The sequence below is a fragment of the Aulonocara stuartgranti genome (genome assembly GCF_965226115.1).
Source record: "Aulonocara stuartgranti genome assembly, chromosome: 15".
Lineage (NCBI taxonomy): Eukaryota > Metazoa > Chordata > Actinopteri > Cichliformes > Cichlidae > Aulonocara > Aulonocara stuartgranti.
In genome coordinates this window covers 26556037-26579618 of record NC_138951.1, presented here as the reverse complement: position 1 = coordinate 26579618, position 23582 = coordinate 26556037, and the positions used below count along the sequence as shown (strand labels likewise).

Below are 23582 nucleotides of genomic sequence, written 5' to 3'. Positions count from 1 at the left end.
CATACTTCTGATTGTATTTCTCACCAATCTGCATCTCAGTTCTTTTGACATGACGCATGCCTGTTCCCTGCCGGAGCAGGCCAACTCCAGGTAACTCTTTCGGCATTGCTCCAACTCACTGTCGGTGTACAGAACATATTCCGGAGGACTGGGGAGCTGCAAGGTTTTCAGCTGGCTTACATTAGCATCAGCAGTTGGAGGGCCTGTTGCAACTACCCTGGGTGAAGAAGTTGTTTCAGGTTTCTGTGGTAGCGGATGGTCTTCCTGGTTTAGGGTGAGAAAATAAAAATGTCAAGTACTGCTAAAATAAAAGCATACTTTCTGGAGATTAGTTGAACTAAATATTTTTTACATAATACCTCAGGATGAATTATTGACCACACATGTTTTCTTCTGAGAAAGTGCTCAGGCCCAGAAAAAAGGTCCCTCAGATCATCACGGGTCAATGTTAAAAGCATGCGCTCGTCAATGCTTGCAGCTAACAAAAAGACAAACACCAGTTAAACTGTGCAAGCACATAACTGCACAAACATAACTGTTTTTTTAATATATATATACACACACACACACACAAATATATTATCAAATATAACCTTTAAGGACAGATACTGTTACATCATCCAGCTTCTCCATTGCTCAGTCACCTGCAAGACAAATGTTTACAATTAGTGTTATGTTAAAAACATTTGAAAAGTTGAATCTTAATTGAGTCCCATGAGAATCAAATTGATTCACGTCAAAGAATCGTTTTGATTGTTCAACATTTTTACCCTTTTTAAAGCTATTATAGAAAAGAAATGTCCAGACAGCCCGGCTGAGGTCTGAAAGGGTTATACAATATTGCCCGGTGAACTTTTACTCACCCAGATTTGTGTCATTGAATTTCATCAATAAGATTATGCTGACTAGGGCTGCCAGATCATGCATCCATTGGACGTAAAATGTACAGCTTATTGCACCAGCAGTATCTGCTCTTACATAACGATCATTAGCTTATAGCTTTAAGTGTTTAAGGTATGTGCTAACTAAAAATAAAGGCAAGATGATAGTTTATTACATTTTAAAGAAATTTGCAGATTGCTCATTGCTATCTAAAATATAAAAGGACACCGGAGTATATTCTCCAGCATCTCACACTTCTGATAATCAGTTGTCTGCTTGACGTTTATTCAGCTGTGTAAAAACTATAACTTTAATCTCAGCCAAACCGATTTACTCAGGAACAAATAAAATACTGAAAAAAGCCAAACAATAACATTTTTAAGTTATTTAAGTGACTTATATATCATGTTCACCTGAGTAGTGAAAGACGGCGGTGGTCCGTGGACCGGCTCTACGTGGACGGACAGCTCTACCGCGACCCCGGCACCACACCGTGGTTATATTGACTGCACTCCAGATAAGAACCCGCTACACTCTTTTCTTATTCATTCACACTTTCCCCTTTAACATGGGTTTAACCTAGTAATATCAATATGATGTCATAGCAGATATAACACCGTCACCCTCCGTCATTGCTTTAATTGGAATGTTTCCGTTTCGTTTCTTTTTTGTTGTTGTTGCTCACAGTTCATGTGGTTTCTTTCTTTCTCTTGTCTTTCACTGCTGTGGTCACCTACTTCCCCACTCACCTACAAACAACACCCTCTATTTCTCCATATTTTCACACCACGATCACGCAAACACATCAGCTCAACGGCAGCACATTTACAACAGCCTAACAGCACGCACAGACTTGCAGGACACATAAGCAAGCCACGCTTGTTCATATTAGTGAATATTCACACACATAGTCAGACTTATGGAGCCTCTCACCACACTTCTTTTTCTCTTTCTATTTACAAACAAGGGATGTTTCCACATTCTCTCCACCTGTCTAAACGAAACACCCAGCGTACATCATTAGACATACACACACAATTATGGGCATGCTGAGGTTTGTCACATGGAATGTAAATGGAGCTGGCACCAGAGGAAAGAGGTTAAAGATATTTAACCAGCTTAAAAAACTACAGGCAGATGTTGTTTTATTACAAGAAACTCATAAACCTGTCACAGGTTTAAACGAACTTAAAACACCTGAGTCTCCTAACGTGTTTGCAGCCTGTTATAATTCTAGACAACGGGGAGTAGCAATTTTAATACATAAAAATGTTAATTTTACAGTACTCGATACAGTTATAGATCCAGAAGGTAGATTTCTAATTATTAAACTATCAATATTGAACAAAAAACTATGTATTGTAAGTATATACGGTCCAAATGTTGATGAACCCTCATTCTTCCACGGATTTTTTAGTGCACTCTCTGAACACCTTGATTGCACACTCATTCTTGGCGGTGACCTCAACCTTGGACTAAATGAAGACATGGATAGGCTCAACACAACAGGAACTCAGCGCAATTGGCAATCCACAAATATAATCAAACAGTATATGAGCGACTTTGGTCTTTGCGATGCATGGCGCTCTCTTCACCCCACCAGTAAGGAATATACTTTTTTCTCGCATGTTCATCACTCCTACTCTCGTCTTGATTATTTTTTGGTCAGCAGCTCACTGCTGTGTGACATTTCAGACACTGAGATTCATCCTATAGCTGTCAGCGATCATGCTCCTGTATCTTTAACACTAATGCACAAGAATAACACTACGCCAAGTAAAAGCTGGAGATTTAATACATCATTGCTTAAAGAGGAAGACTTTATTAAATATTTTAAAAAGGAATGGACGTCATATTTAGACTTTAATGACACTCCCGGAATATCTGCTTCTGTTCTATGGGAAGCAGGGAAAGCTGTGATGAGAGGTAAAATAATTTCTTTCTCATCACACAAAAAGAAAGAAGAAAACAAAAATATTCAGGAATTAGAAAAAAACATCAAATCACTAGAAGAAGCCTACGCGTGCAACCAAGATCAGGAAACATTGAACAAAATATGCAAAACAAAACTAGAATTAAATGAAATTATTAATAAAAAAACACAATTCCTTATACAAAGACTACGCTTGCAGAATTTTGAACACAGTAACAAATCAGGTCGATTTCTAGCTAACCAGCTAAAAATAAATAAAGAAAAAACAACTATATGTGCTGCTAAAGATTTATCGGGGAACACAACATATGATCCTGGAATAATAAACAACATTTTTAGGGATTTCTATGAAACTTTATACTCACCACAAATAAACCCATCTAAAAATGAAATTGATCTGTTTCTTGACAACGTAACTCTTCTAAAATTACTAGACAGTCAAGCAATGGAACTGGATTCGCCACTGACGCCAAGTGAACTCCAGGAAGCCCTGATAAGTATGCCCAATAATAAGGCTCCAGGTCTAGACGGCTTCCCTGCAGAATTCTACAAAGAATTCTGGACAATTTTGGCACCAGTATTCCACGGCATGTTGCAGGAAATCGAGGAAAATGGCAGACTACCACCAAATATGAATTCTGCCAACATTAGTCTCCTGCTAAAACCAGGCAAAGACCCTTTATTTCCCTCAAGCTATCGTCCAATTTCTCTTTTAAATGTAGACCTTAAAATAATCTGCAAAGCTCTTTCAAAGAGATTAGAGAAAATGACCCCCCTCTTAATTCATCCTGACCAAACTGGTTTCATAAAAGGTCGGCACTCCTCAACAAACACTCGTAGATTACTTAATTTAATAGACTACTCATACGATAAAAACATCGAAACCATAATATTATCTCTAGATGCAGAAAAAGCATTTGACAGAGTTAACTGGAAATTTTTATTCGCAACTTTACACAAATTTGGTTTTGGAAACTCTTTCATAAACTGGATAAGAATATTATACAATTCCCCAACAGCTCGTATCAGAACAAATGACCAGACATCCTCCAGCTTCTGTCTCCTGAGGGGCACTGGTTTTCAAGAGTTTCAGATTATTCAATTAACTGGCCAAAATCTCCAGTTCTCCCCATTAACTGCTCCTTCCATAATTCTTCCTCTGCCCCACTGCAATCTGGAAATATTAAATATTTAGGTATTAATGTCTCTCCTAAGCTTTCAGACTTAACTAAATTAAACCACATCCCACTTCTAAAGAAAGTAGAAGGCGATCTGACTAGATGGAAATCTTTACCCATATCACTCATGGGAAGGGTCGCCACTATAAAAATGATGATCTTGCCAAAAATAAATTACTTATTTTCGATGATCCCTAACAAACCATCACAAGATTGGTTCAGATCTCTGGATTCATATATTTCCAAATTCCTTTGGAAAGATAAACCCCCGCGTATCAGCTTAAAAACGCTACAAAGAACCAAGGATAGAGGAGGATTAGATCTGCCTAATTTTCACCAATACTTCTTAGCCAACAGGCTTCAGTTCATCTCAGAATGGTTAAAACATACCTTCTTAGATAAGCCCTGGCTAGATGTCGAACAGGCACTATGCAAGGATCTAGAGATTTCAGACCTACCATTTATTTATCCACCAGTGTGTGAATGTGAGAGTGAATGAATAGTGGTATTGTAAAGCGCTTTGGGTGCCTTGAAAAGCGCTATATAAATCCAATCCATTATTATTATTATTATTATTATTAGCTCAAACATCAAAAGACACGAATGCTTTAAAAGTATCAACATCAGCTTTTCTCTGACAGCATGGTGGGAGTTTCTAAAAATAACAGAGTCTTCATTAATCCCATGCAAACGTACACCTATCTGGAATAACCCTGACATATTACAAAACAATAATATGATTAATTTCCCAGAATGGAGTTGTAAAGGAATTAAATACTTAGAACATATATTAGAGGGAACAGAATTTATTCCATTTGACAGACTAGTTGCACAATATGGGATCAACAAGACAAGATTTTTAGAATATCAACAAATTAAATCCATAGTAAAAAAAAAAATTTAACCTCAGTCAAGTTGAATTACAAACACCACCAAGTGTGGCACATTTTCTTACTCTTAAATCCCCCAAATTATTATCTAAAATATACAGAACACTTTCTAAATTAGATGAATCAATATCCCTTCCTATTGCAAAGTGGGAAGCAGATTTATCAGTCAGCTTAGACCAAAACTTCTGGTCTCAGATTTGCTTAAAAACCTTTAAATTAATTAAAAAACCCAGTCTGCAATTAATACAATACAAAATACTACATAGAGTGCACTATACAGGTCATCGAATGTTCAAGATGGGCTTTACATCTTCCAACAACTGCTCACACTGTCAAGGCAATACACCAGACAATTACATCCACGCTCTTTGGTTCTGTCCACCAGTGCAAAAGTTTTGGCGCGAGATATGTGAAGACTTATCAAAGTGTCTGAAATGTAACATTCCAACTTCCCCCTTAGTGTGTTTGTTGGGCAGCTTAGATAATGTCACTTCAGAAAAGAATATAGCCCATATGGTTTTCACTGCCCTATGCATAGCCAAGAAAACGGTCCTCATGAACTGGAAAAATAAAAATAATCTTAATTCTAACCAATATAGAAATTATCTATTAGATTACATTAGTCTTGATACAGCCTCTGCCACCACATCAGATCAATTGCTCTGGGCTCCTTTTATCAGCTCCATCACCTAGTGGGGGTGGGGGGTCATAGTTTGGTCCCGCCTTCACTGTTGTGATTGGTGTGGGGGTAGGGACAGGCTTAGGGCGTCGGGGGGTTCACCGGAGGCATCTTCCTTGGGGGGCTCAACCCGGGGTAGCGGTCATGTCCGGTTGGGGGCTCTGTTGGCTCTCAGGTGACTGTTTCCTCGCGGCTGCGTGCAGCGGGGCTAGGGGAGGGTCTGTGCTGACGGACGTGGGTTACTGACCTGGTAGCCTGGCTGGCCCTGGGTGGGTCCGGGATGGGCGTGGGGTTCTGGGGGTGCTCCGTCTCTGGGCTGGGGCCCAGGGGGCTTGGGTCCTGGTTGGTGTGTTGCCGGGGTTGTGGGCGGGTGGGTGCATGGGGGCCCAGCCCTGGAGCAGGGTGCCGCCGGTGCGTCGAGCCGCCTGGGGGGCTCTTCAACTGGTGGGGGAGATGGTCACATCTTGCAGGAGCTTTCCTCTCTTCAGGAACTCTCTCTGCAGGAGGGGGAGATACAGGAGAGGTGGAGGAAGATCTCAGCCTGGGCGTTTACTGTCTTATGTAGTCTGGAAGATGAGTGGATGATGGGGTGGGTGCAGTTTTCTCTGTGGTGGGGTTGGGTGGACAGTCCCGGGCTCTGTGAAATTTTAAAACTAACTAGCTCATTTTTGGAAACTGAGCTAGGCCGCGCTATGAATTCTGGGATACAGCTTCTTCTTCTTCTTCGGGGTTTAACGGCAGCTGGCATCCTTGCACATACAGTGCTGCAATCTTCTGTTTCAATTTTGAATCGATACACAGCGCTACTTGTTTTACCAACCAGCCTGATTCCTGAATAACACTGTTTTGAGCCCACTTTAATAAATCCAATTAATATCAAGTCGTGGGCAGCACGGTGGCACGGTGGTTAGCACTGTTGCCGCACAGCAAGAAGGTCCTGAGTTCAATTCCACCATCAGGCCGGGGTCTTTCTGTGTGGAGTTTGCATGTTCTCCCCGTGTTTGCGTGGGTTCTCTCCGGGTACTCCGGCTTCCTCCCACCGTCCAAAGACATGCAGCTTGTGGGGATAGGTTAATTGGATAATCCAAATTGTCACTAGGTGTGAATGTGAGTGCGAATGGTTGTCTGTCCCTGTGTGTTAGCCCTGTGACAGACTGGCGACCTGTCCAGGGTGTACCCCGCCTTTCGCCCTATGACAGCTGGGATGGGCTCCAGCGCCCCCCGCGACCCTGAAAAGGATAAGCGGAAGCGAATGGATGGATGGATGGATATTAATTTAAACCCACACCTTGTGAGGGAATTCAAGCAGCTAGTAAATCAGTCAAAGACAATTGGAAAACCCTGAATGTGGTTAATTAGCTCTCTTGCTAATTGAAAGAAATTCTCAGTGTGCCTATTAACTTAAGTTAATACAAACGGCTAATACTGCCCCTTATAAATAGCATAGCTAGGAATTCTCACAACATTACAGTAGATACTTCACTAAATAATGTTCTCTGAACCACATGCGAGGGCTGCTAAGCTAACGCTAGCATCCGTTAGCATGCTACATTACTCCTTCCCGCGCTCAAATTAAATTTATTATTCTGTCCGCTTGACTTTAAAATAGTGATTAGACTACACACTACTTACATTCGAAAAATTAAAATTGCTTACCTCTCTTTCTTGACGAAGTTTTCTCTCACAGTTTTTCTTTCAATGCTCAGGTGCAGAAGATTCCTGTGACTCCAAATTCAAACGGTGTTGGGTAACAACTAACATGGAACACGAAGGGGGGTGCACATCTCAATTTTTGCTTCTATATACAATTTAGTGGTTTGTACGTTCATAAAACACAGTCAGTATGATAGGTAAATTTCTTCTTCATTGATTTAAAATAAACTCTTATAGGTGTTATTTCATTTTACCTTATTTGTGACCATTTTTTGTTTTTACAGCTCCAGTTTGTAATACCCCCCTCCCCCCATGAACTTGGTATTTCCCAAACTAGCGCGGCAACAGCTCCACACTGCAACATATTTTTTGCTTGACTTTAGTCTAATACAATGGCCTGTTGGAGGTGTGTGATTTGCTTCGTCTTTGTGGCGTTAACATTGAAGTCTCTCTTAAGTCACATTAATACTGCACACAGTCGCAGTCCAGATTTCCGTGTCATTTGTGGAGTCGATGGATGCGCCGAGGATTACCGTGTTTTCAACTCGTTTTACCACCATCTCAGACGCACACATCCACAATACATCTCCACTGGGAACCCGCCTACAGGATGGCTGACAGCTTCATCCGATGCAAATGTATTAGGAGGCGAAAATTTTGGTACAGCCATTTTTGCCGACTATACTGCCGAACCCAGACAAACTGTTAGCAATGGCAATGGCACTGAAGTAGAGCCACCACCACTAGACCCCCCAGTAACATCGGAGGTGTTGGAGGAGGAGCGACAGGAAAGTCAGAACGTGATGGAGCAAGACGCGGCTGAGCTTCAAACACCTCGTCAGAATCAGGTAATGTACTTTATGTGTTTCTGTGTGTACGCGCGCGAATTTTTAAATGTATGTGTGTTGTTTAACCTTAACCAAGCACAGTTACCCCAATTCAGCTTTAGTAAAACCGTAGTAAAGCCTAACTAGAGAAAATGTACTCAGTTCAAGTGAAAATTATAGTTTTAAAGTTATGTGTTTTCTAAGATAAACTACTTGATTAGAATATTTTAATAGGTATGAAGGCCAGTGCTGAATTTCAAATGCATGAATCCGCTGAAATTCAGGCTTGCACAACAATGTAGGCTTAGTTACCATACTTAAACATAATAAATAAACTTATTTACCAGTGTTGTGTACCTGCCATGGTTGTTGTTAGATGCTCCATGAACCAAGCAGCTTTCAAATTTTTCTTTCAGTTAACTTCAGAGTAGATTCCATAAAGATTGGTTAAGTTTCATTAAATAACTCTTAAATTGTTCATAACATTTGCAGCTTCATTAGCTATCCATTGTAGTATGAATCTTTTAATAGCAAAAATGTACAACAGTTTGGAATATTTCTTTGTTTTGTTTTGCATCTGGTGGAATTTGAAACACATTCTGAGTGAGTCATTTTTCTTACACAATTGTTTTTCTTTTTGTCCTGTAGGGTAAAAGAGAAACTGTTGATCTTGCCAGATGTGCAGCTGCATTTGCTATTGGTGTGCGGGAGCAATGCCACCTATCACAGGTACTGCTTCATCTGATATTATGGGGGTGTCATTGTTAACTTGTTAATAAGTCTGGTTCAATGTAAGGCTGCAACTAATGATTTTTTTTTTCATAATCTGTCCACTATCTTTGCAATTAATTGATTGTTTTTCATCGCTGGTTTTATTCAGCTATTACTTTCACCTATATAAGTTATTAAGAACAAATGTACATTACGAAGAAGTTAAGCACAAGAGTTGTGCAGTTCACTGCAATGTATGTAACTCTGGGCACACTCAACAGTTTAAAATAGGCTTAACAGTGTAAAATGTGTTCACTTTTAGGCATAAAAGACAAATGAAGTAGAATTACATAAAAAAAATAAATGAGGTAATCATTTGTTCACTTTTTCTGTTGTAACCTTTCATGCTCCTCCATCTTGCTCGGTGCAATGTGTTTGTGCCACGTGAGTCATGCATGTGGCATGTCATGCAAAACAATGCCAATTATTGGCTGATTTCTTCTTCTACTGCTCCACTGGTAAATTACAACATTCAGTGGCTCATTAATTTGAGCTAAAGAAATAGAGTTGCATTTTGCTTCTGTTATATTTTCTATTTACGCTTTCATGTCTCTGATGTGTTTTTTTTTTCCCCATCAGAGGAGTGTCAACAACATTGTCCTTGGTGTCCAACAGTATCAAACAGCTCTTCTGACGTCCTTGAGGGGAAAAATAAAGACCATCCTTGAAAGGCAACCTGACAGCAATGGACCTTTACAACAAGAAGTTCTTTCAACACTGGATAACTTTCAGGATCCCTTTCCCATATGTGCAGCTTCAAACCTACAGGACCGTGTAACACAGATGCATTTCAACCCTGTCACACCTGAGGAGATCATCATTTCCAATTATGCCTGTAGAGTTAAAAAGGGAGAATCGAGAGTTCTTGCAATCAAAAACAAGTCTTTCTACTACATTCCTTTGATTGAAAGTTTGAAACAGCTATTATCCAATTCAAGACTATTTGACATGCTCAGTGCTGGACCTCAGAGTTGCCCCAACGCCAGTTTTTTGTATGACATTAATGATGGAATTATTTTCAAAACCCACCCACTGTTTTCAAAGAAGAACTCTGCTTTACAACTGATACTCTATTCTGATGAGATAGAAATGTGTAACCCCCTAGGGTCACGTGCGAGTGTAAATAAACTACTAATGTTTTATTACACCTTAGGCAACATAGACCCTAAGTTTAGATCAAAGTTGGCTTCCATCAGACTTCTCGCAATCGCAAAGTCTAGGGACATAGATGAGTGGGGGGTAGATATAATACTGCGGAGAATCAATGAGGACTTGAAGTTACTGTACGATGGTGTTATGATTAACACTGTCAATGGGGAATTTTATTTAAACGGAGCAGTTGTTGCTGTGTGTGGAGACACTCTTGCCCAGCATGAGCTTGCAGGATTTAAGGAAGGAGTTGGTTTTGCATATAGCAAATGTCGTCATTGTGAGTGTACTTTTGATGAAATGCAAGAAAATTTCAATGAACATAGTTTCACCAGACGGACATTGGACGGACACATTAGGCAGTGCATTGAAATAGAAAGGGCAACTACCGAATTTTTGAAATCCTCGCTCAAAACGACTTTTGGCATAAATAGACAAAGCAAATTAGTTGATTTCCCAGGTTTTAATCTCATAGAGCAGATGCCACAGGATATTATGCATGTAATTCTTGAAGGAGTGGCACCAATGGAAATTAAGTGTGTGTTGAAATACCTTGTTTTATCTGGAAATTTGGATTTGGACTTGTTTAATTCTGCCATGCAGAACTTTCCTTTTTCATCAGTGGACATACGTGACAAGCCTTCACCAATTAGTATTGCTACTTTAGCTTCAAGTGACAACAGACTCAAACAATCCTCTGGACAAATGCTTATATTGATCAAGATTTTGCCATTCTTATTGTACAGTGTTGTAGAGAAAAATCCCTTTATCCAGTTTATTTTGGATTTAATTGAAATTGTTAAAATACTTTTTGCCCCAGTTGTGTCTTTACAAACTGTGTCCAAACTAAAAAAAATGATAGAAGATCATCTTAAACAATTCAGGCAACTATTCCCAGAAAAAAATGTAATACCAAAGCAACATTACATGCTGCATCTTCCCTCTCAAATTATTGCCCTGGGACCTGTAATACGTCATATGTGCATGAGATTCGAGTCTAAACACAGTTTTTTTAAACAATGGTCATCCAAATTAAACTTTAAGAATGTGTGCAAGTCTCTTGTAAACCACAATCAGCTGCTGGAGTGTTGCCAAAGTGAAGCAGGAACTGAGCATCCGATATTTGTAAATGAGAAAGAACTAGGTCCTGTATCAGAGGTTGCTAATATGGACCATTTACAATCAAAGGTTGTAGAGTTTTTGGGGATTGAAGATGCTATACATCATGCCGTTAGAGTAAAGTGGCTTATTTTACATGGAAACAAATACATCTGTGACAGGTCTCTTATACTCATTTCAGCAAATGGTTTAAACCCTATCTTTGGACTTGTAAAAAACATTTTTATTGTTAATAGTGTACTTTATTGTTTTGAATACCAGGTGTATGAAACCTTGGGTTTCAACAAAGACTTTCTTGCCTATGAAATTGCAATTCCCAACCTTGCCCAAGCAACTGAACTGACTGATGTTGAAGACCTACTTGATTTTACGTCATATTACCCAGTCAATTTCAGAAACAGTGTCTATGTTATGACAAAATATAACCTTGAAGATGTCCTTTCTTTAAAAACCTGAAATAAATACCTTCCAATGAGTGACTTTCTTATTTCAAGGAAAAAGGTGAATGTTTCTTATTTTGAGATAATTTTTGTTTTACACTCAATCTAAAAGCTATTTTTGCTTGAAATAAATGTAAAATGGTTCATTTTTAGATATACAGACTAAATAAGGAAAAAAAGTAATATATACTTGAAACAAGTCTAATCATCTAACACATGAGACTGGAAACTAGCTTGTAATGTTCAAAACAAGATGGACAAGATAATCTGGCTAAAATTAAGACAATAAATCTTGTCAAGCTACAAGGAATTTGCAGTGATAGGAGTTGAGTTTTTTAACAATAAGAGTCAACTCGTCTTTAATAATGCACAACTGCATTATTTCTGAAAATCCCGGAAGACCACCACAGGATCCATGCACAACTATCATGCCCTTTTTATATCTGATGCCATTGACAGTGACACTTTGGGCCAGGTTTATTTCAGAGATTTCTGGGTGCTTCTGTACAAGCGAGTTCACAACATCATCATGAAGGATATCAATTGAGACTCTTGAGGTTTGCAAAACTTCCAATGAAGACTTCTCGTTGTCAGGGCGAAGCAAATTATAAGCAACCATTAGCTGATGCTTGTTTGCCAGTGTAAATGTTACATTTCTGAAATTATGTATGTGCCTAACAACCTGCTTAAAAAAGCTATGTTTGGCCTCGAACCGCATAGTCCATAATGATACAAGAGGACCAAAACATTTAATCATTTCAGGATAGTGCTCCAGAAAATGATGTTTTGGCAACAACCTTTGATCAGGAAAGAGTGCTTGGTAGCATTTACGATGATCTGAGATTGTGCATTCCAGATATGCAATAGATTCTAAAGTATGAACATTTGCCACAACCAAATCTGCAATATCTTTCAAATACAATATCACCTGCCATGCAGGTTCATCAATAGGAACAAGTTTTCCAACAATTAGTGGAAGTAACCGAAGAAGGCACCAATTTTCATGTGCATTCCCACCAATTGTGTGCTTCTGCTGCAGGTTTTTGGGTAACACGTGAGGACGGTTAGTTTTATCCCCACATTTGTAGGGAAAAGACAGTATGAGATTATTCAGATGTTGAAGAGTAAATAACTTTTTAGATATTAGCACTGCAATGCACTTTGCCAGTTCAACGGGAACTATGCCTTCGAATAGATCATGGACAATGTCAGGTGGGTATCCACTTATCACATTAAAGTGAGATAAGCTCTTAGTTAAAACACATCCTGTCCTTACACCAAAGCAGCTTACCCCTTTTTCCTCACAGGTTTTAATGTGCAACTGATGAACCTCCTTGGTCCTACGGTCAAAGGCTCCTGATTTCACCTCGAGCTGCTGGATGTCTGAAAGCTGAGCTGTACAAAAGCGGCAAAAATATTTTCCTGAGAAACTCTCAATAAATCCAGCTAGGCCATGAGCCCCAAGATTATCAGCTATAACGCACTGAACGGTCCCTTTAATGAATGATCCAAGCTGTGGAATGAAAACCCCTTCCTGCTCTAAAGTTACTAGGTCATGCAACAGTGGCTCAAAAAGTTTTTGATAGCCGTATTCTTTGACAAAATCCACTTTGCACAGCAGTGCTAAATAGATTGATGAAAGGGCTGAGCTGCTACCAGGGGGCAAGTTACCAAAAGTCCAGTACACAGCACAAAGCTTGTGTTTCTTGCGTGATGTTCCCAATGGATTGCAAACTTCAAAATCATCTACATATAAACACAGAGAGATCCGCAAAACTTCACTAGAAAAAAAAGGATTTATTTTGTAATATTCACCATCTTGAAAACAAGTGTATTGGTTATTACTTTCAAGGCAGGTTGTGTAGTTGTCAACAAGCTTATCAATTATATCTTTACGGCAAAGTAACTGATGTAAAGACTTCAGCAGGGGAACATACTGAAAAGTCTTATTGGAATATGCTTCAAGTTTATACTCAACAGGTTCCAGCACTTCAAAATATTCTTTATAATATTGTTTACGTTTAAATGAGGTGGAAAGTGGACCACCCTTCGCTATAGCTTTCACCACAGGATTATTTGCATTAATGGCAAGGTTAACTTCATTAATTATTTGAAAGTCAGCCTGAACTTTGTGCCTCCTGAATACCTCAACAGCGGTTGTGTTTGAAACGGGCACTACAGCAGAAGTAAAAATGAAGTGTAATTCTTCCAACAATTCATCAATGGCAGAGCTGGGTACATGTGAAAAAATCTCTAATTTGAGCAAGACAGCAGCAAATTTCCTAATTATGGTTTCCTGCAAGTTCTCATTTTCAGCTTCAACAAAACTAGGACCACTGGAGTTAGAGTGATTTTCTCTATCATCTGTTAAGTGTTCCTCAGATAGCTGATCTTCATTTACAAACCCTTTCAAAACTTCAGGTTTAAAGTCTTTTTCTGTGCAATTTCCATGTTTTCTATTCTTATGCGATTTGAAAGTACCATATATATTTGTTTGAAATGAACAGTTTTGAAAGATACAAGTGACTGTCTCAAAACACTTGAGATGGTTGTTAACATGGGAGAAATACTCTTTAACTGATATCAGTTCGCTTCCAGGACACAAGGAACATGTAAAGATAACTGGTTCTCCTGATCTACTTGAAGAATCAATATGACATCGACTCAAATGTGTTTTGAGAGCATTCCATGTTTTAAATGAACAAGGGCATTCATAGTATGTGCATGGATATGAGTGTCTTTGACCATAATGGCCATGCTTTAATCTGTAATGCTTTAGTAATTGGTACCTTGTCAAAACACTTTCAGTACACTGTCTGCACTTCCACATTTAAAACCTAGGGAAAAAAATGAAAGAAGTTTGTTAATCATCATCAATAACTGTTTTTTTTTAAAGAGCATAGATTTGTTTATCTATGTTGTACACGTTCCATTAATACCTCAAATACTTACAACCACATCTGAGCCACTTTTGTTGCATCTATTGAGAGACAGAACTAGCTAACCAACCTAAAATGAAAAGGGAACACACAAATTGTTACTTTGATAACCAATGGAAACTGATACAAGGAGTTAAATGCATTATATATATATATATATATATATATATATATATATATATATATATATATATACACACATATATATATATAACAGTGTTACACATTATTCTGCACTTCAATGACAACAGATGAACGCATGTCTTATACTTTACAAATCAAAGTGTTAATCGCTTAAATCCCTGAGTTTGACACTAAACCAGAAATCAACATGGAGTCGAATTTTTTCAAACAACGTAGCAACTTAATTGATGCATGTTTCTAAAATACACTACACATGCATTTCATTCTTCAAACTACAGGATCGCTGGCGCTCCCAGTGGTCATTACTGATGTCAGGGAGCAGGTGCAGTAGATGTTGGGAGTAATTTTAAAACTGTCGGTCTCAGTAGGAAAGTCTAACCTTAACAGGAATCGCAAAAGATTTTGGAAAATTACACCGAAGCAGGTTCAACAATATTTGTTAAATGTCTTCATACTTCTAACACTTCTTAAGCTAAAGTGTTAAAAAATTTACCAGGCATCATTTGTTTAAAAAAAATGCAAAAGTATTCCCGAAAGTGTCAGAAGTTTATCAGTTAGCATACATTAATCAAATTTGTCATACTTAAATTGTTGTACTTACCAAATAATCCTCAGATGGCAATAGATCCTATCCAGGATACTAAGCACATGCAAGTCTCAGTTGAAAATGGCGGATGATCAAACTTCTACACTGCACATGTGCAAACTCAGAAGTACAGAGAGCCTCTTAGGACAATCCTCTTTAAATTAAAGTGCTCTTCATTTTAAATGAACTTTTTACGTTGGATTTAATTTACTGCAATTTGTTGTATTGAAATATTGTGTTGTTAATTAAATTCAAAACAACATACTTGTGTTTAAAGTTAAAAACCAATTGGTGGCATTAGTTTTAACATAAAACATTTACATAATGCTACCAACATCAGTATGTCATTTCTTAGAGTGCAGTAACCGAAATACAATCAACCTTTCTTCATTTTCCTAAGTAAACAAAAAAAAAAAAAAAAAAAAATATATATATATATATATATATATATATATATATGGAAAAAAAAAAACACAACGCCCCCCCCCCCCCCCCCCCCCCCCCAGTCCCACACAGATCAACACAACCATCAAACATAGAGGAATATAACAGTAACAAAAGTAGATTTAAACAGGCAATACCTCTAGACTAGCAAAATAAGAGATAAAGGGTTGCCACTTGTGAAAAAATTTGGCTGTGCAACCTCTCAACGTATATTTAATTTTTTCAAGTTTTAAAAAAAACATGACATCTTTAAGCCACCGGGAAACAGTAGGATACTTAACAGGCTTCCAATGCAACAATGTTAGATGTCTCGCTAATAGGGATGTGAAGGCTATAATATCCTTTTGTGTGGAATCAAGTGTAAGTGAGCGAACAGGAATCCCAAATACAGCAATCAGAGGACAAGGATGAAGAGTTACCCCAAGAACAGTTGACATAATAGCAAAATACCCTGTCCAGAAACCTTGTAGCTCAGGACACAGAAAAAACATGTGGCTAAGGTGACAAGGAGAACCGTGGCATTTATCACATTTATTTTCCACTTCTGGATACAATTCAGAAAGTCTAGACTTAGAGAAATGCACCCTGTGTATGACCTTAAATTGAATAAGTCCAAGACGAGCACAGGAGGTGGAAGATCGTACCCTTGTTATAGCCTGTTCCCAAGACTCCTCATGTATTCGAATTCCCAGTTCTCCTTCCCATGTACACTTAAGCTTAACATTAGAGTGGTTACTAAAAGACAGAATAGCATCATAGAGTTTCGAAATGGTTCCTCTGTGATGAGGAACAAATGATAACGTAGTTTCCCACTGCAGTTCTGGAGCTAAAGAGGGGAAATTTGGGAAACACTTGGCAACAAAATTTCGAATTTGAAAATAGCGAAACAAATGGGTAATAGGGAGATTATAACGAGAAGACAAGTTGGGAAAACTATCGAAAACACCATCCACATATAAATGTTTGAACTGTTTTATACCCTTGTCACTCCACACTGAGAGTCCAAAATGTCGATGTCCAATGTCGAGTCCAAAAGTGAAGGGGGAAACAAATGGTTGTTGCTTAGAGGACCCGAGGAAGACGGCATTACAAAATTAAAGTGACGTCTAAACTGAAACCAGATTTTGAGTGTGTTAAGAACCACCTGATTATCAGTGTACAGAGAGGGTCTTACGGGTAAAGAGGAATAGAGCAAAGCCGGTAAAGAAGAGCCCTTACATGATGATAACTCCAATTTACACCAGGAGAAGACTCCAAACCTCCCTCCACCCGCTCATTGTAGTGTTGATGCATGTGTGTTCTAAGGTGCAATTAAAACCCAGGAGGGCATGGAGCTACCTGCCAGAGAGCAGCAGGTAAGCGCATAGTCCCTCCTGCTAGCCTTCAATGTCTACATGTATTTAAAATTGAGAGGTGGGCAACGACGCCAGGGGTGAGGTATACACCCTGATGGTAATTTGGACTCCGTGTATCGTGCCCACCCCCAAGATCCTATATGTATGTGTAATGAGAGTGTGAGTAATGTGAATGTCTAAGTTGTGGGATAAAATTGAGGCAGAGGCAGCCAGAAGGGGACAGAGGGGGGGGGGTAGCCTCCTCTGCACCCTGGTGACATACCCCTACTCCAAGACCCTGCATGTGTGGGTGGTTGTGGTGGAGCGGGAAGAGGGAGGCAGCTGGAGATGGGGAGGGAAGGAAGGGAGGGGCAGGTGACCCCTCCCTGGGGCCAGCTCCCCCGCTGACCCCAGTAGGCACTCCCATACTCCGCGACCCGCCAGGGAAAGGGGGCCCAGGCCCATCCAGACCGGGGCCCAGTGCAGCAGCACCCCCGGGCCCCACAGAGCCCGGGACTGTCCACCCAACCCCACCACAGAGAAAACTGCACCCACCGAACCATCCACTCATCTTCCAGACTACATGAGACAATAGACGCCCAGGCTGAGATCTTCCTCCACCTCTCCTGTATCTCCCCCTCCTGCAGAGAGTTCCTGAGGAGAGGAAAGCTCCTGCAAGGTGTGACAATCTCCCCCACCAGTTGAAGAGCCCCCCAGGTGGCTCGACGCACCGGCGGCACCCTGCGCCAGGGATGGGCCCCCATGCACCCACTCGCCCACAACCCCGGCAACACACAAACCAGGACCCAAGGCCCCGAGGCCCGGCCAGGGCCCCAGCCCAGAGACGGAGCGCCCCCAGAATCTCACGCCCATCCCGGACCCACCCAGGGGCAGCCAGGCTACCAGGTTAGTAATCCACGTCCGTCAGCACAGACCCTCCCCTAGCCCCGCTGCACGCAGCCACAAGGAAACAGTCACCCGAGAGCCAAAAGAGCCCCCAACCGGACATGACCGCTACCCCGGGTTGAGCCCCCCAAGGAAGATGGCTCCGGGGAACCCCCCGACGCCCTAAGCCTGTCCCTACCCCCACACCAATCACAACAGTGAAGGCGGGACCAAACTATGACCCCCCACCCCCACTAGGTGATGGAGCTGATCAAAGGAGCCCAGAGCAATTGATCTGATGTGGTGGCAGAGGCTGTATCAAGACTAATGTAATCTAATAGATAATTTCTATATTGGTTAGAATTAAGATTATTTTTATTTTTCCAGTTCATGAGGACCGTTTTCTTGGCTATGCATAGGGCAGTGAAAACCATATGGGCTATATTCTTTTCTGAAGTGACATTATCTAAGCTGCCCAACAAACACACTAAGGGGGAAGTTGGAATGTTACATTTCAGACACTTCGATAAGTCTTCACATATCTTGCGCCAAAACTTCTGCACTGGTGGACAGAACCAAAGAGCGTGAATGTAATTGTCTGGTGTATTGCCTTGACAGTGTGAGCAGTTGTTGGAAGATGTAAAGCCCATCTTGAACATCCGATGACCTGTATAGTGCACTCCATGTAGTATTTTGTATTGTATTAATTGCAGACTGGGATTTTTAATCAATTTAAAGGTTTTTAAGCATACCTGAGACCAGAAGTTTTGGTCAAAGCTGACTGATAAATCTGCTTCCCACTTTGCAATAGGAAGGGATATTGATTCATCTAATTTAGAAAGTGTTCTGTATATTTTAGATAATAATTTGGGGGATTTAAGAGTAAGGAAATGTGCCACACTTGGTGGTGTTTGTAGTTCACCTTGACTGAGGTTAAATTTCTTTTTTACTATTGATTTAATTTGTTGATATTCTAAAAATCTTTTCTTGTTGATCCCATATTGTGCAACTAGTCTGTCAAATGGAATAAATTCTGTTCCCTCTAATATATGTTCTAAGTATTTAATTCCTTTACAACTCCATTCTGGGAAATTAATCATATTATTGTTTTGTAATATGTCAGGGTTATTCCAGATAGGTGTACGTTTGCATGGGATTAATGAAGACTCTGTTATTTTTAGAAACTCCCACCATGCTGTCAGAGAAAAGCTGATGTTGATACTTTTAAAGCATTCGTGTCTTTTGATGTTTGAGCTAATAATAATAATAATAATAATAATGGATTGGATTTATATAGCGATTTTCAAGGCACCCAAAGCGCTTTACAATACCACTATTCATTCACTCTCACATTCACACACTGGTGGATAAATAAATGGTAGGTCTGAAATCTCTAGATCCTTGCATAGTGCCTGTTCGACATCTAGCCAGGGCTTATCTAAGAAGGTATGTTTTAACCATTCTGAGATGAACTGAAGCCTGTTGGCTAAGAAGTATTGGTGAAAATTAGGCAGATCTAATCCTCCTCTATCCTTGGTTCTTTGCAGCGTTTTTAAGCTTATACGCGGGGGTTTATCTTTCCAAAGGAATTTGGAAATATATGAATCCAGAGATCTGAACCAATCTTGTGATGGTTTGTTAGGGATCATCAAAAATAAGTAATTTATTTTTAGCAAGATCATCATTTTTATAGTGGCGACCCTTCCCATGAGTGATATGGGTAAAGATTTCCATCTAGTCAGATCGCCTTCTACTTTCTTTAGAAGTGGGATGTGGTTTAATTTAGTTAAGTCTGAAAGCTTAGGAGAAACATTAATACCTAAATATTTAATATTTCCGGATTGCAGTGGGGCAGAGGAAGAATTATGGAAGGAGCAGTTAATGGGGAGAACTGGAGATTTTGGCCAGTTAATTGAATAATCTGAAACTCTTGAAAACCAGTTTATTAGAGTAATTACCTCAGAGAGGTTGGTTTGTGTGTTTTGCAGAAAAAGCAACACATCATCCCCATAGAGACTGATTTTATGTTCTATGTTCTTACATTTTATGCCCTTAATTGTTGTAGCCTGTCTAAATGCTGCTGCTAGAGGTTCGATAAAAATTGCAAAAAGTGAAGGGGAGAGTGGGCATCCCTGTCTGGTGCCCCTCAGGAGACAGAAGCTGGAGGATGTCTGGTCATTTGTTCTGATACGAGCTGTTGGGGAATTGTATAATATTCTTATCCAGTTTATGAAAGAGTTTCCAAAACCAAATTTGTGTAAAGTTGCGAATAAAAATTTCCAGTTAACTCTGTCAAATGCTTTTTCTGCATCTAGAGATAATATTATGGTTTCGATGTTTTTATTGTATGAGTAGTCTATTAAATTAAGTAATCTACGAGTGTTTGTTGAGGAGTGCCGACCTTTTATGAAACCAGTTTGGTCAGGATGAATTAAGAGGGGGGTCATTTTCTCTAATCTCTTTGAGAGAGCTTTGCAGATTATTTTAAGGTCTACATTTAAAAGAGAAATTGGACGATAGCTTGAGGGAAATAAAGGGTCTTTGCCTGGTTTTAGCAGGAGACTAATGTTGGCAGAATTCATATTTGGTGGTAGTCTGCCATTTTCCTCGATTTCCTGCAACATTCCGTGGAATACTGGTGCCAGAATTGTCCAGAATTCTTTGTAGAATTCTGCAGGGAAGCCGTCTGGTCCTGGAGCCTTATTATTGGGCATACTTATCAGGGCTTCCTGGAGTTCACTTGGCGTCAGTGGCGAATCCAGTTCCATTGCTTGACTGTCTAGTAATTTTGGAAGAGTTACGTTGTCAAGAAACAGATCAATTTCATTTTTAGATGGGTTTATTTGTGGTGAGTATAAAGTTTCATAGAAATCCCTAAAAATGTTGTTTATTCTTCCAGGGTCATATATTGTGTTCCCCGATAAATCTTTAGCAGCACATATAGTTGTTTTTTCTTTCTTTGTTTTTAGCTGGTTAGCTAGAAATCGACCTGATTTGTTACTGTGTTCAAAATTCTGCAAGCGAAGTCTTTGTATAAGGAATTGTGTTTTTTTATTAATAGTTTCATTTAATTCTAGTTTTGTCTTGCGTATTTTGTTCAATGTTTCCTGATCTTGGTCGCACGCGTAGGCTTCTTCTAGTGATTTGATGGTTTTTTCTAATTCCTGAATATTTTTGTTTTCTTCTTTCTTTTTGTGTGATGAGAAAGAAATTATTTTACCTCTCATCACAGCTTTCCCTGCTTCCCATAGAACAGAAGCAGATATTCCGGGAGTGTCATTAAAGTCTAAATATGACGTCCATTCCTTTTTAAAATATTTAATAAAGTCTTCATCTTTAAGCAATGATGTATTAAATCTCCAGCTTTTACTTGGCGTAGTATTATTCTTGTGCATTAGTGTTAAAGATACAGGAGCATGATCGCTGACAGCTATAGGATGAATCTCAGTGTCTGAAATGTCACTCAGCAGTGAGCTGCTGACCAAAAAATAATCCAGACGAGAGTAGGAGTGATGAACATGCGAGAAAAAAGTATATTCCTTACTGTTGGGGTGAAGGGAGCGCCATGCATCGCGAAGGCCAAAGTCGCTCATATACTGTTTGATTATATTTGTGGATTGCCAATTGCGCTGAGTTCCTGTTGTGTTGAGCCTATCCATTTCTTCATTTAATCCAAGGTTGAGTATGCAATCGAGGTGTTCAGAGAGTGTACTAAAAAATCCGTGGAAGAATGAGGGTTCATCAACATTTGGACCATATATACTTACAATACATAGTTTTTTGTTCAATATTGATAGTTTAATAATTAGAAATCTACCCTCTGGATCTATAACTGTATCGAGTACTGTAAAATAACATTTTTATGTATTAAAATTGCTACTCCCCGTTGTCTAGAATTATAACAGGCTGCAAACACGTTAGGAAACTCAGGTGTTTTAAGTTCGTTTAAACCTGTGACAGGTCTGTGAGTTTCTTGTAATAAAACAACATCTGCCTGTAGTTTTTTAAGCTGGTTAAATATCTTTAACCTCTTTCCTCTGGTGCCAGCTCCATTTACATTCCATGTGACAAACCTCAGCATGCCCATAATTGTGTGTGTATGTCTAATGATGTATGCTGGGTGTTTTGTTTAGACAGGTGGAGAGAATGTGGAAACATCCCTTGTTTGTAAATAGAAAGAGAGAGAGAAAAAAAAGTGTGGTGAGAGGCTCCATAAGTCTGACTATGTGTGTGAATATTCACTAATATGAACAAGCGTGGCTTGTGTTATGTGTCCTGCAAGTCTGTGCGTGCTGTGCGGCTGTTTTGAATGTGTTGCCGTTGAGCGGATGTGTTTGCGTGATCGTGGTGTGAAAATATGGAGAAATAGAGGGTGTTGTTTGTAGGTGAGTGGGGAAGTAGGTGATCACAGCAGTGAAAGACAAGAGAAAGAAAGAAACCACATGAACTGTGAGCAACAACAAAAAAAAAAGAAACGAAATGGAAACATTCCAATTAAAGTAATGACGGAGGGTGACGGTGTTATATCTGCTATGACATCATATTGATATTACTAGGTTAAACCCATGTTAAAGGAGAAAGTGTGAATGAATAAGAAAAGAGTGTAGTGGGTTCTTATCTGGAGTGCAGTCAATATAACCACAGTGTGGTGCCGGGGTCGCGGTAGAGCTGTCCGTCCACGTAGAGCCGGTCCACGGCGATGACAGCACGGGAGCCTTTCTGGATGAAGCTACGTCGAACTGGGAACAGGACCTTGCGTCGTTCCAGGATCTCTTTGGGGAACTGGTCGTTCACGCTGAAGTCCGTTCCTTTCAGCTCTCTGCCGCGACTCTTCACCTGTTCCTTCTGTTTGAATTGACCGAATTTGGCCACAATAGGCCGTGGTCTCCCGGTCCGTGACCTCACGCCCCCCAAGCGATGCACTCTATCGAAGTCGATGTTCTTTACGGTGTCCTCCGGCAGCTTCAGGTGGATTTTAATGAAGCTTTTCACCGTTGCCTCCGCGTCCTCTCCGGCAGATTCTGGAATACCAGAAAACACAAGATTATCTCTCATGCTTGTAGATCGATAACGGACTCTTTTATTTTTTTATTTTCAATGTTTAGCTGGGTCACGTTATCGGTGAGAGATTTGACCGACTCCCGTAGCGTGGCATTTTCAGCGGCAAGCGTTTCCACCTGCTGCTGGCTGAATTCCAGGGATTCTCTCAGAGATTTAAATTCCCGGTGTAAAATCTCCACCAGGGACAGCCTCGCATCGAAACTGGACAATCGCTTGTCGATTGACTCCAGGATGTCTGCGATGTCTTTGCCGGCAGGCGATGTTGTACCGGGGGAGTCTGCCGGGCGACATCTCTTCGATGACGGCGTCTCAATTTTGGCCGGGGAAGATGCACTCTGGGCCTTCTTCATTACTAAATCTTGAAAACAGCGGTCGATGTAATCTTGGAGAGCGTCTAAACTCTCCCCATTGTCCTCCAGGGTGTTAGAGATGATAGGACAGATGTTGTTAGTTATATGACAATTGATTAGTATATTTGGTAATACTGAAGCTTGAAAAACCTTTGTTAAACTCTATGCTACCATTTGCTTTTTTTCCCGCCAAATCTCCGGCGTCTGACGTCACCTACAACATGGGTCGCTTACCTTACTCGTCACTTCTGTCACTTACCGTCCTAAGAGATTCTACACACTGTTGACGTCTGGATTTTTAATTCTTAGTGACTCTTA

The 23582-nt window shown here is 39.9% G+C and overlaps 1 protein-coding gene and 1 long non-coding RNA gene across 3 annotated transcripts; one reads left to right on the top strand and one right to left on the bottom strand.

Annotated features, from left to right (window-relative positions):
* Positions 1 to 4: 4 nt before the first annotated feature.
* On the bottom strand, positions 5 to 15288 carry LOC309689268. Of its 2 annotated transcripts, XR_014271319.1 has the most exons (6): positions 15206 to 15288; positions 14474 to 14530; positions 14311 to 14358; positions 594 to 644; positions 360 to 478; positions 5 to 264 (listed from the first exon to the last, which is right to left on the bottom strand). It is a non-coding gene; the product is annotated as an uncharacterized lncRNA (long non-coding RNA). The 2 variants fall into 2 exon arrangements; XR_014271320.1 differs by lacking the exons at positions 14311 to 14358; positions 14474 to 14530; positions 15206 to 15288 and adding an exon at positions 7219 to 7285 and having other exon boundaries at positions 6 to 264.
* Positions 7340 to 12572, top strand: LOC309689737 (uncharacterized protein; the record flags this gene model as incomplete). Its single annotated transcript, XM_082506358.1, has 4 exons — positions 7340 to 8063; positions 8691 to 8771; positions 9393 to 10211; positions 12561 to 12572. Exons 1-4 carry the CDS (start codon positions 7608 to 7610, stop codon positions 12570 to 12572), a joined length of 1368 nt encoding a protein of 455 aa, XP_082362484.1. The 5' UTR covers positions 7340 to 7607.
* Positions 15289 to 23582: the final 8294 nt, after the last annotated feature.